The sequence below is a fragment of the Lissotriton vulgaris genome, chromosome 5 (assembly GCF_964263255.1).
Source record: "Lissotriton vulgaris chromosome 5, aLisVul1.2, whole genome shotgun sequence".
NCBI lineage: Eukaryota > Metazoa > Chordata > Amphibia > Caudata > Salamandridae > Lissotriton > Lissotriton vulgaris.
In genome coordinates this window covers 1,356,185,276-1,356,198,788 of record NC_141693.1, presented here as the reverse complement: position 1 = coordinate 1,356,198,788, position 13,513 = coordinate 1,356,185,276, and the positions used below count along the sequence as shown (strand labels likewise).

Genomic DNA, 13,513 nt, shown 5'->3' with positions numbered 1-13,513 from the left:
GTTTGCTCATCTACATTTGGGAACACAACGTTGCTTCTGGAGTGGCCGTGGTGAGCCCCAAACCCATTGAAGCATCTGAAATAACAGTTTCCTTCAACCTCCACCTGCGATTGCGGACTCCAAGACTAAGGGGTATCAGTCGGTCCGAGAGGTGCTTACATGATCTACACAGGCCTCTGTTAGGGACTCGGCTACCGGCTCTCAATAACACACTCACGCCGATTCAGATGGGAACTCAGACCTAGCACCAGTTACCAAGGACTTGCTCACCTCTACATTAGACTTGTTAAAATCAAACATTCATGTCTTTAAAGATTTATTGCGATACCTGCAGGAGGAGGAGGTGGAGGTGGAGGAGGAGGAGGGTGGTGGTGGTGGTGGTGGTGGGGGTGGGGGTGGTGGTGGTGGTGGTGGTGAGCGGAGGGAATCGCAATTTGCAGCATCAAGAAATTAACCACCTCCATGAGCAGCTGGATGGGCTCAAAGCCCAGACTGAAGACCTCAAAAACTGATCCCATTGTAATATTAGACTTAGGACGGTCCCCGTGGGAGCAAACGGCTTAGATATTCGAGGCTACACCCAAGGTCTTTATCATTCAATTCTGGGCTGGGAATGACGTCGCTGAGCTTCAGCTTGATTGAGTCCACTGGGACAGCCGTCCCGGAGAGCCTGCGGTTAGGCTGTCAGACATTTTGGCTAGTGTGCATGACTTCCAAATAAAAAAAAGCTATTTTGAAAGATGCCAGAACCAAACAACCTATCCACTTTCAGGTCCAAACAACTGGTTATTATTAAGTAGTCTCCCGTCTCGTCCTCCAACATCATAGAGTCTTAAAACTGATGACAGACTATCTGCGCTCCAGGAGAGGTCTTATGGCTGGAGACATCCCTACAGATTGGTATTCTGTTGAGATGGCCAGCTGTACCAGCTCAGGACTCTGGACGATGCTAGTAGCGTCCTGGGCCTCCCTGCAGAGCCACCTCCTAGCCAGACACTGGATTCCCTCGCAAGTCGTCTCCCCGATTATCCTCTTCGCAGAAGGTGAAGAAACACAGGTCACAAACCCGCACTGGCCCAGAACAGAGAGCAAAGCAAACTGGACAAAATGGCCTCAGGCACAGGTGGAGAACTCACCTGAAGCAGCTGTCCAGGGATTGCCCATTAGCGACACCTGCTTATATCGGCCCATCTATAACTAGCATTGGCATAGCCAATAGGTCTCGCCTTTGGGACCTTTTTAAGTGTTTAGCCATGCAACAGTTGATATTGTTGCACCAAGGATATAGTGCTGGATAACCAAACACTTACATAATCTTCAAAATAGTTTAATGGCAAAAACGAGTGTAATTAGTGTGTTGGAAAATACCAGAAGCAAAAATGGTTCCCATAGTAATGTGGACTTTAACATTTCAAATCAGTCTCCGTGTTTACACGGAATCAATTACACCAGGGCACATCCGAACGGAGATGTTTACAGAAGAAGAAATTGAGTGTTTGAGTCATATTACCGTTTGCTTTGCTTTCTTTCGAATGGTAAGGGACATCGTTTCATAGTCACTTTTCCGGTCTTTTGTGCTTTAATATATGGCAGGAATTTCCTCTGCAAGGATAAACTGCCTTAAATACATGGAACATTTTGTAATGCTGGCTGTTAATTGGGATATAAACAGTAATTTAAATATCTGTTAACCCTAATAGAAAAGTGTAGATTTTCTGTTACCTGTTAAGAGTTCACGCTATACATCTTTTTTCAGATAAATGTGCCTACGTAAAAACAGACTATATGTTTGCAGTTTATACAAAACCTTTTAGACCATACTGTCATTTCAAGTCGATACTCTCGATACAGCTGCTGCACATGGTCTGAATTAGCATTTTTAGTTTATATGCAGTACACTAAAGGGAACATTGTCTCCTTTGTTGGTTATCGATCTGAAGTTATAAATGGTCATTAAGCCTACTTTATCTGACGCCCTAGCTGTAAACATGCTATGCAGGTTCGTACTTTGCACCAGACTGCAAACTTTTGTCTGCGTCACCGAAGACTTTGTTCTCTGTGACACCTACTTAGATGCTTGCAGAGATAGTCCTAGCGCCACTAATCCCTCCACACTGGCACACATCACAATGTCAAGAGAAGAGTCTTTAACGTGGTGGTAGGCAGTAAATGATAATATAGGAGAGTCAAAAGCACTAGGAGAGGGCATGTGGGGGTCGGAGGTGTCTCAATTCTGGGGCAACAATCGACATGCTGTACAATATCAGTAGTTGGGCCTATTTGCAGCGTGTGTACGTCTGTCTGTGTGCGAGCTGAGAGACAGCAAGTGTTGTTGGTGGCCTGTCTATAACAGTGCTAGTAAGGGAACACTGTGCAACACTATGGTTTTGATTATTGTCCGCCAAACAATTCCAGCTTTCCTGCCCAAGTGAATCTGTTCCCGCACGTTAACGAAAACATGACCCAGATAAAAAACAAGCATTGGCCGCACGGCAGCAATAGTAAAGCTGCGCGGCCGTGAAAGAGAAAGGCCAGCAGAGTGACGCGGGCATTGAAGCGAGGCGCGCGTGTTTAAGGAAGGGCCTTCACACGTATAATAAAAGAAGCCAAATGGCAGCTGTGTACGATGGCAGCTGTGCAAGTAACGCACGCGCTTGTGCTCGTGATCATAAGCTGGTCGCCGGGAAAGTAGCACTTTTCAAAGCAGCTACTAAATGTCTCGGCCAGACCAGCGCATGCTCTGGATCAGGCAGAGATCTAAAGAGTTAGCTCAGTATATGGTAATCCTACTAGGTGGTTATACATGGCACAGACTCCAGGGGTTCCCCAAAAATGTACAAGGCTCCATGTAAAACCCAAGGCGCTCTATTAGTTTAGTGTGGGTGAGCAGCCTTAAGCCTAACAGAGGAGTTTCAGACAAGAATTGCACAACATTGACACACTCAGAAAGGAGATCCAGAACAATTTTAGAAAAATATACTTTTTATTTTATTTTAAGATCACGATTTTCGCAATCGGGTAGCATGTTTTTAAATAAAATACTTTTAAATTTGAAAAATCGACAGAAACTTTTCTGAACAGTTCAATGTTATTCTATGGTGAAAACAATATGGCGGTTAAACAAGTAATGCACTTACAATTCTAGTCTTCTGGACCAAAGGTTAGCAAGGGTCAAGTGATTGCCAGAACTGCAAGACCAGCGGCACGGGGTGTTCGTGTTAAAGAGGTAAAAGTCAGAGTTTTTCAATGCTTTTCAATGAAGACAGGGAGTGCCTGGAGCCACACTGCTTGCAAGTAGGTAAAAAATTGTAATGTCTGAGCATTGGCAGTTCGGAATAGGACGGGGAGCTCAAAGCAGCACCAAACATATACCACATGCAGCACAGGGGCGGCCGGGAGCAGTGTGCAATTTCAGTGCTCAATGCTTAACTATGTTTGGGAAACAGGCTGCAGGCATGAAGCAGGAAGTAGACTAAAACAGCAGAGGTAAGTAGAGCTGCAGGGGGTTGTATGGTGTGAGAAAGTGCCCTCTTTCTTGCATGGTATACCCCCACTTCTTGCTGAATTGCTGATGTGCTTTGACTGAGTGTGCCCTGGGTTCCTGCCAGCCAGGTACCCAGGGTCTGTGTTCCTTCACTAAAACTGTGTTGAAACCTAAACCCAATTGGCACCTCTGGGCACAGGTCAGAACCTGGTAAATGGTACCCTAGGTACCCAGGGCACTGTGACCAGAGAAGACCCCTAAGGGCTGCCGCACTTATTGTGCCACCCTTAAGGCCCCTGCTACCTGACACACACACACACTACTAAACAGTCGACATGGCACACATCCCTGTGTGCCATGCCCACAAACACACTGACCTGGCATACCTCAGTCACCCCTCTAGCTGGGTGCACTATGCCAGTGGTGTGGGCACAGGTGTATGAGTCCTGTGCCCCTACAGTACCCAGGGCCATTCCTGGGCACTAAGTGCAGTGATGCCATTAAGAGTATATGGTGCTGGGAGGTTGTCATTACGAACTCAACAGCACCATAATGGCTACAATAAAGGTTGACAAGTTTGATATCAAACTTCTCAGCACATTAAACCCACACTGATGCCAGTGTGGGATTTAATGCACAATGCACTACAGAGGGCATCTTAGAGATGCCCCCTGAAACCAAACCAACTCCCAGTGTCCTGACTGCGTGGCTACCGAGGCTGCCATCACCAGACATGTTTCTGGACCCCTAGGTAGAGAGCCATCCGCTCTTGAGGGGCTGAAACAATACACATCCTGTGGCGAGGTGCTATGCCTCCTCCCCTAGGATGGACAGGGGAAGCTTCAAAGGTATGCCGCCTTTTGTGAGCTTTCCCAGGACAATTGCTGTACTCAGCAACTGTCTCTCTCCAGTTCTGACCCCAAATCTGATGGGAAGACAGGCGGGAAACCTTAAGTGAGGAAAGGGGGTGTGCCAGCCTCTGCCAACCCCACCCTTCAGGTGAAAGAGGCAAGGTGAAACAACTCTGTGCTCCCGCCATCTTGAGGATTGGGAGCCCTACCCAATCAGAGATAGGCCCTTGCCCCACTCCCATTGGAGACTAGCAGGATAGGGGTGTACTCACCCCAGGACAGGGACCTGTTGGTCCCTACCCTTGCCCTACCTGTAACGCCCCTAAATTTAGTATTTAGGGGCAACTTGAACCTTCCTTCCTCAGATCCCGATTTGAAAACAAGAAAGAAGAACAAGGAGGAAGACCTGCCGTGCAGCTGCTCACAAGAGGACAACACCAACTGACTTGGCCCGAGCCCTACCAGCCGGTTGATCCTTGAACCTGCTCCTGTTAAACCCCGGCGTCTCCTGCGGACAGCAACCTCAAAAACCACAGAGGACCTGCCTGCCTTGCTAATCTAAAAGACGGGGACTCCCATGAGCAGTGGTTCTGCTCAAACAGCAACACCCCTCGTGTCAGCCAGGAACCGCAAATCCAGGATACACTGCACCCGCCGAGCCCGGCCTGTGCCTGAGTGAACAAAGACCACGAGGATGTCCCCCCCAGCGATTGGGACCTCGAATCCAGTTCCCAAGGACCCTCCTCTACGACCCCGACAACGCCTGCAGCCTCACAACAAGGGACCCCTCCAACTGCGACCAGCTGAGGGTAAGATTTCCCGACACCAAAAGACACCCCTGCAACCGGCGGCCCACGGCCCCCAGTGCCCAACTCCTGGGTGTCTACCTGTCCTCCAAGATCCCAACTTACCTCTCAAAGTGGTGGTCGCACCTGATGAATCTCCGTCCCCGAGCCTGCAGCCTTTGTTCAACTTCCAGCTTTCCCATTGAATAACATTGAGCGCCCGACGGCTCAAAAGCACACTGCACCCAGCCGCCCGAGTGCCCCTTCGAGTGCAACCTCTGTCCTAATCTACTGCCCCATTTGCCCTGAGCAGGTGACCAGGACCCCAGCTCCCACAGCTGCGTAGCCTGCTTGCCAGTAGCCACCAACCAAAGGCCCCCTGCCGCCCCATAGGCTAACATTGGGCCTAACTCTCTCTGCACCCGGTTGCCCCTGTGCCGCTGAGGGTGTAACAACTGTACCTACTTGACCCTGGGAGACCACAGAGTCTATATGCCCAGAACCTCAACTCGGACAGTAGAGTACTAACCCAAAAGCAGATAACTCACTTTCCTTCCATAGGGTAACATTGACAATAGTGTGGAGTTTTGAAACTTTTAAATATTCATCTAAAATCAGCTGAATCACGAAAACGAAAATACTCGCCTGTTATCCGGAGAGATCCCAGTGCTGGATCTTGGTGCCCAGCACTGACCCTGAAAAAAGTATTTCTAACTGTACTTACCGGTAACTTGAATTTCCATCCATAGGATAATAGTGCCTGGTTTTTGCTGAAAAAGTTTCTAAGTGTCGATTTTTGAAACTTACAAATATTAGTTAAAAATCGCCTGTATGACAAACGCATTCTTTCAATTTTTTACAGGAGATGTACCAAAGCTGGATCCAGGATCCAACACAAAGTAAGAAAAAGTAGCGATAACACGACTTGCCTGCTAAGTGAATTTCCTCCCATAGGATAACATTGGTGATTCTATGTGAAAAAGTTTCCAAGTGTCAACTTTGAAAATACAATAATATTTCTTAATAATCACAACTGTAACCAAAAAGCTTTTACTCAACTGTTTACAGGAGATGTCCCAGGACTGAATCTAGGATCCAGTCCTGTGGTTAGAAAAGTAATTAATTACATTTAACTAGACATTCCCATTGAGCTCAATGTCACATTGTGTTTGAAATGGTGTTGCCTATTGCAACAACTGTAACTATTGTACTCAAAACTCTATGCCTATTTGAAAAGTATTTATCTAAAGTAACTCATTCTGAGAAAGTATACTTGGATACCTATTGTTGGTTCTAAAATAAAACTATATATTTTTTATACAAATCATTGGCCTAGAGTTTATTTCTTGAGTGTGTGAGACCATTTGCTGACTGAGTGTGTACAACAAATGCTTTACACTGTCCTCTGATACTGCCTTACAGCTCGACCAAGCTACCACTTTAGAGATTAAGGTTATATCTAACTTTAGCCTCTGCCATTCCTCTGGGGACTGTGGACTCTGCGCACACTCTAACTTACTATGGTCCAGTATATACAGAACCACTTTCTTACAACTGGTCAATAAATACTCTCATGGGTTATATGCAGGGTAGGATCCTTGTACAGAACAGGGAAAAACAAACAATAGCCTTACCTTCCTCTACTGCCAGTGCTTGAGGTACTTGGTGGCCTCACTGGTGTGTGCGAATTTGACAAGCCTACAGAAAAATAAATAGAAAGCACCTTTTACACATTTAAGCACCATAAGAGCTTATCTTTGGTGTCTCATCGACATAAATTAAAAACATGTAGTTGCAATACTGAATGAGATGAGAAAGGTTTAATAGGAAACGTTACTTGCAATGAAAATAAAATTTTGCACTGCAGGCATCTTCACAGAAGCCACAAATGTTGAGCTATTTACTGCTGCATGTGGGTGTCCAGGAATATTTCAAAACTAAAAACCTTTAAAAATAAATCTGGCATTCTGAAATGCAGATAACTAAACCATAGTCTCTCTGAGGGTATATTAATTTTGTTTTTCAAATACTTAAGTTCACATGACAAATATTCTGTGTAGTAGAGCCATAAGATTGCCCGAAAAGCCCAGCTTTAACACAAGACCCACTAGTAGCAAAGGTGGATGACATGACTAAAGCTGAATCTAAAGTACCATAAATGACCAAATCAAGTGTTTGGGATTACTTAATAGACTACAGACAATGTTAAGCAATATTTGCAACAGAAGTGGGCTCCTTCTCTTATGGCACCACATGCAAGATGGTGAGGTGAATTGAAAGTGAGGAACTCCCATTTAAGAAACTTAGGGAGTCAAGCATGTTCATTTTATAAAGGGGTGAATGGAAAAGAAACAAATACAATTTTATTTTACCTATTAACAGAAATTGAGTACATGAGCGAAATCCAAAGTAAACAGACAAAGCAAAAACTGCTTATAAGTTTACGGATCAAAATAATATATATTTCTACTAGAATACGGTTACCTGTTGATCCTGGAGACATGGACGAGGGCCCCGGAGAAGGATTCATAGTGCTTGTAGGTTGGGGAAGCTGATGACCCATGGAGATGTATCTACTAAGCAGCTGATCTAAATTGCTTGAACCAGCGTCTTCTAGCTGATCAAAATGAGGAGAAAAAAAACAAACAAAAGAAAAATAACATTTTAATATTGTTTGTTTTAAATGTAAGCATTTCCGTAACATTTTGACATCAAATGCTCAATAGTACGAGAAATACATAGAAGGAAAACGCTACTTACCCAGTATGCATATGTTCTTGGCATGTAGAGCTGTAGTCTCACATGCTGTGCATAGCCCCGGCATCTAGTGTGAGGTCCGGATGTTTGCACTTTGTTTTTGTTCGAAGAAGTATTCTCCAGTCACGAGGTAGGTGACTCCTTTTGGTGATAGTGCTCAGGGACATCGACTCCATTGCTAGATTGTTTGCCGCAGAGGGTGATAACGGAGTTAGTACGAGTAGTAAGAGATGTCCATCTATGTATGCATCAAATTAAGATGCAACAGGTATAGGTACCTATTGAGGCGGGTGAGCGCATGAGACTCTACATCTCTACATTCCAAGAACAGATGCATAGTGGGTAAGTAGCATTTTCCGTTCGAGGCATGTGAGCTGTAGATCACATGCTGTGCATAGACTAAAAAGCAGTTATCTCCCAAAGCGGTGGCTAACCTGTAGCTGTTGCAGTGGTCTGAAATAGTGTACGTAAAACTGCTTGGCCCACACTGGCTTGGTGTCTTGCTAACACATCTACAGAATAGTGTTTTGTGAATCAGTGAGGTGTAGACCATGTTGCAGTTTTGCAGATATCATCTGTTAGGTTTCCTAGAAATGCCATTGAAGCCCCTAGTTTGCGGGTGGAATGTGCTTTAGGGGAATTGTTAAAGTTCTTTTTGCTTTTGCAAAGCATATCTGAATGCATTTGACTATCCACTTTGAAATGACTGACTTTGATATAGATTGCCTTTATGTGGTGGAGCAACAGCAACAGATAGTTGTTTTGTGGAAAGGCTTTGTCCTTTCTATATAGTAAACAATAGCTCTTTTCACATCTAAAGTATGTAAAGCACATTCTGGCACAGAATCTGGTTGAGAGAAGAACACAGGCAACTCAACAGATTGGTTGATATGAAAGGCAGAAATGACTTTTGGTAGAAAAGCAGGGTGGGCCTGCAGAAACATTTTGTTTTGATGTATTTGTAAGAATGGTTCCTCTATGGTTAGTGCGCCTGAAGCTCACCACTCTCCTCAGAGATGTGATAGCTACGAGGAAAGCTATCTTCCAAGTAAATAATTGTATTTCACATTTATGCAGTGGTTCAAAGGGTGGACCCATTGGCCTGGTGAGGGCAATGTTGAGATTCCACACTGTAGCAGGTGGGAGTCTTGGAGAAATGATTCTTTTAAGTCCCTCATAAAGGATTTGATGACAGGCTCTCTAAAAAGAGACAGATATTGTCTGTTCTGTTTATGCAGCTATTGCAGCAAGATGAAACGTATGGGTGCGCTAAATTGGAACGCTGCAGATGTAGTACATAGCAAATTATGTTTTGAACTGAAGCATCCAGTGGATCCATTTGATTGTTATTGCAGTATCACAAATCCCTCCACTTTGCTGCATAACATGCTCCTGTGGTAGGACGTCTAGCCTCTTTGATAATATTTTTACAGTCTGCCGGACGATTAAGGTAGCCAAACTCTAAGATGTCGGGTGCCAGAAGGCAAGGTTGAGATGACTGGGATCTGGAGGTCTTATTTCTCCATGGCTCTGAATGAGCATATTGGGAGTGAGGTGTAGTTTTTGGTGAGGAACTACTGAGAGCTCCAACAGGGTTGTCGAGCCCATGTGGGAGAAACTAGGATTAATGTCAGGGACACCTGTCTGAGCTTCCGGACCACTAATGGAATGAGTGGGAGAGGCGGAAAAGCGTAGGCAAATGTCCATGACCAATTCATCCATAATGCATTGCCCTTGGACAATGGGTATGGATGACTGGATGTGAAGTTTGGGCATTTTGCGTTTAGGTTTGTGGCAAACAGATCTATGTCTGGAAAGCCCCAAATTTTAAAAAGGTGAGGAGAACTTGGAGGTGGAATTCCCATTTGTGGATCTGTTGTCTTTGACGACTGAGCAGATCTGCAATACGATTGTTTCTCCTGGTAGAACATCTTCCAGGAGTAAACATTCTGTGATGAATGGCCCATCTCCAGATGGTCTGTGCTAGTTGTGACAGCTGGAGAGTGTGTCCCCCCTTGTTGTTGTATGTAGTACATTGCTGTCATGTTGTCTGTACGGATCAGGACAGCTTTGCCTACTAGATGAACCTGAAACGCTTTGAGTGCTAGAAAAATTGCTAGCAGCTCTAGATGATTTATGTCGAGCAGCTTATCCTGCAGGCTACACATGCCCTGAATTGTATGTGTTTGGAGACGAGCTCCCCAACCAGTCAGTAATGCGTCTGCAGTTAGCATTAACTATAGAACTGGGTCAATAAAGGGCTGCCCTTTTGAAAGGTTTTGTGTATTCCACCACTGCAGAGAGCAAAGGGTGCAGCGGTGCACCAACACTAGATCCGATAACTTACCCTGAGCCTGGTGACTTACTAAGCACTCTTGAAGGGGATGCATGTGAAGTCTTGCGTAAGGACTATTAATATGCAAGACGCAATCATCCCTAGTAACTGCATGAACACTCGCCCTCATAATGAGTGATGAGGCTGCAGAGTAGAGTCTGCATGTTGCCGATTCTGGCCCGATTGGGGTAAGCCAAAGCCTTTTGTGTATCTATTGTGGCTCCCAGATACACTGGCTGGCTGGATGGCGGCTGTAGATGAGACTTGGAAAGTTTTACTGTGAATCCAAGCTTGTGAAGCAACTGCACTGTCCTGTGAGTGTGACAGACAGCTTTTTTGCAAGCTGGCTTTTTATGAGCCAGTCGTCCAGATATGGGAAGACATGAATGTGTTGTCTTCTTAGTTGAGCTGAGACTACTGCACTTGGTGAAAACGCTGGGTGCGGTTGTTACTCCAAATGGGAGCACCTTGAACTGATAACGCTGTTTTGCTACTAAGAACCTTAGTTTTTGCGATGAGCAGGATGTATTGGGATATGGAAATAGGCATCCTTTAATTCCAGAGTGAACAGGAAGACGCCTTGTTGAAGGAGTGGAAGTACTTGCTGTAGAGTGACCATGTGAAAGTGGTCTGATTGAATGTATAGATTGAGTTCTCTGAGGTCCAGTATAGGCCTGAGAAATCAGTTCTTCTTGGGAATTAAGAAGTATAGGGAGTATTCTCTGGTTCCTTGATATTTCAATGGGACTGGCTCTATTGCTCCTTTTTCTAAGAGATTGAACCTATTTTTTTTATTTTTTTTTGAAGGGTGAGATGTTCCTTTGACATTGCATGTGATCTTGGAAGAATGCTTGGGGGAGCGTCTAAGTACCAGGCAGTAACCATATTGGATAATTCTTAGAACCCATTTGTGTGAGGTGATGGTGTTCCAGACAGGGAGAAATTGAGAGACGTCCCCCGACAGGAGCGGAATGATCGGAGGGCAGTGTCACTGCTTGTTATTTGCAGAAGAAGTGCATGTGGAGTTGCCTCTTCCCTTTCCATTGTTTCCTCTAAAACCTCCTCTAAAATATCCTCTTGCTGAGGGCGATTGATAATGTTGCCCTTGTAAGAGGAGGAGGGATTTCCAGTGGTAACAGTTTTGGAACCATCCCTGTAAAAGGAGCGGCGAAAAGAACCTCTACTAGCAGGTAATTGTAAAGCCCCCATGGACTTTGCGACCTCAGTGTCTTTTTTAATTTTCTCCAGCGAGGTGTCAACTGCTGGCCAAAATAGGTGTTCCTTGTCAAAAGGTTGATTAACCACATGGCTGCTGCGGGGATTTTTGCGCTGTGCTGGATATGCTCATTTTCCATTATTCATGACGAGCTCAGCTCGTCATCAGCACACGACACCCGTGGGTGATGACAAGCTGAGCTCGTCATCAGCATCGAAAGGGTTAAGAATGGTGGCCTGTATCTCAGGCTTGAAACCAGATATTTTTAACCATGCATGTCTGCATAGCAAGACACTTGTGTTTACTGCACGTGCTGCTGTGTCTGCTGCATCTAATGCACATTTGATGGGGAAATTGGTAATGAGTTTTCGTTCTTGTATGAGATCATTTGCCTTAGCTTTATGCTCAAAAGGCAGATATTGGATATGTTTTTCCATCTCTTCATAATGAGCTCTATCATATCTGGTTAGCAAAGCCTGAGCGTTGGCAATGCGCTAGTAATTAGCTGCCTGAGAAGCTACCCTTTACCAGAGGCATCAATTACCTTGGACTCTCTATCAGGAGGAGGGGCCTCACCGGTTTGTGAATTTGCTCTTTCACAAGCATTAGACACCACCAAAGAGTCTAAGGGCAATTGACCTTTGATGTAAACAGGTTCAGTAAGTGCTGGTTTATATTTTTTCTCAACCCTTGGTGTGATTGTTCTTGTCCTGACAGGGTCTTTGAAAACCTCATCTGTATGCTTAAGCATCCCCTTAAGCATTGGTAAAGTGCGTGTGTTTTTTTGAGTGGAGCTTAATGTCTCGAATAAGAAGTCCCCCTCTAAAGTTTCTTCATGTAATTCCACCCCATGATAGTGAGGAGCCCTATGAAGAGGCTCAATATAGCCTATATTATCATCAGGAGGTGATGGCCTTGATGGATAAATATCAGGGTCAGTGTCTGTATCTGGATCAGCATCTTGTGGTCTTTTGCCATCCCCATCCCCCCTCATCCTGTGGGTCAGGCGATAGTGGTGGATTAGTGGGAGTAATAAGTAGGTGAGGATCAGTAGGTGAAGGAGGTGGAATATTAGGCGGTGATGGGTTTGTACGCATATTCCTTTTCATTAGAGGTAGCTCATCCTGATGTGCCAATTTCCCTTTTTCAGGTAATTTGGAATGGATATGTCCAGTATCTGGATTTATAACCACTTCTTTTTGTTTTGGATCAGGAGGTGTAACATCGAAGCGAAAATCTTTTGTTGCAGTCTTTCTCTTTAGTTGTAGTTTTCGGCTTTGAGAGTTTCGGCTCCTAACTCTTCAGCACCGAAGATTTAGGCTTGGACAAAGATGGCGGATGCTGCTAGGGGGACGACTCGGTCCCTAGCCGGAAGGCTTTTTTTCGTGTTTCAGTGCCCGGCCTGCGGAGGGGTGATTGAAACTCTTTCTCGATGCAGACTTTGGCCCGCAGGCAGAGGAAGGGCCAGAGCCTTTTTAGGTTTTGGTTGTTGGGGCAAAGGGGTTGCTGTACTCGCAGTATCTTGACCCGGTGTAACTTGCTCCTCTTCTTCAATGTCGGAGTCGGCTTGGGACACAATATTACTCGGCTCCTTGAGCGTGTTCTTGGTCCTAATCTTCTCCGAAGATGTCCAGTACGGAGCCGCCTTGTTGTTGCCTTTCGTGGCGTCGAGTCAGACGGTCACAGAGCGTCTTGTTCGATCCAAACGATTGGCACGAGTCACAGTCTTTCACGTTGTGTTCCAATGACAAGCAGAGATTGCACACTTCGTGCAACCCAGTGCGCAGAAACTTGGCGTAACACCAGGAACAGAGCTTGAATGGAGTCCGCTCCATCGACTGCTAGCGAGTGCAGCAAAGTAGGCCATACGGCCCTCCACGAGTTTTCAGACTGAAGATTTTTGGTTCGAAACAATACGCGGAGAGTAGGGATCGAGAAACAATACTGTAGAGGGTAGTGGATTACGTGTCGAAGGGAACCAGAGAAACAGTGCTGAACCGGAGAGCAGCAATCCGAATCTGATGGCGGAAAAAAACAATTTAACAGTGGAGTTGATGTGCATGCGCACTATCACAGAAAGGAGAA

General features: G+C 45.3%; 1 protein-coding gene across 3 annotated transcripts in view; it reads right to left on the bottom strand.

Annotated features, from left to right (window-relative positions):
* TRIM33 (tripartite motif containing 33) overlaps positions 1–13,513 on the bottom strand; it is a 418,511-nt gene that overhangs the window by 197,152 nt on the left and 207,846 nt on the right. For all 3 annotated transcript variants that reach the window (XM_086923290.1, XM_086923291.1, XM_086923292.1), the window contains 2 exons: positions 7,605–7,737; positions 6,755–6,818 (listed from right to left, as the gene is read on the bottom strand). In XM_086923290.1, coding sequence (XP_086779416.1) covers positions 6,755–6,818; positions 7,605–7,737 — 197 coding nt within the window. The remainder of the gene's footprint in view (positions 1–6,754; positions 6,819–7,604; positions 7,738–13,513) is intronic.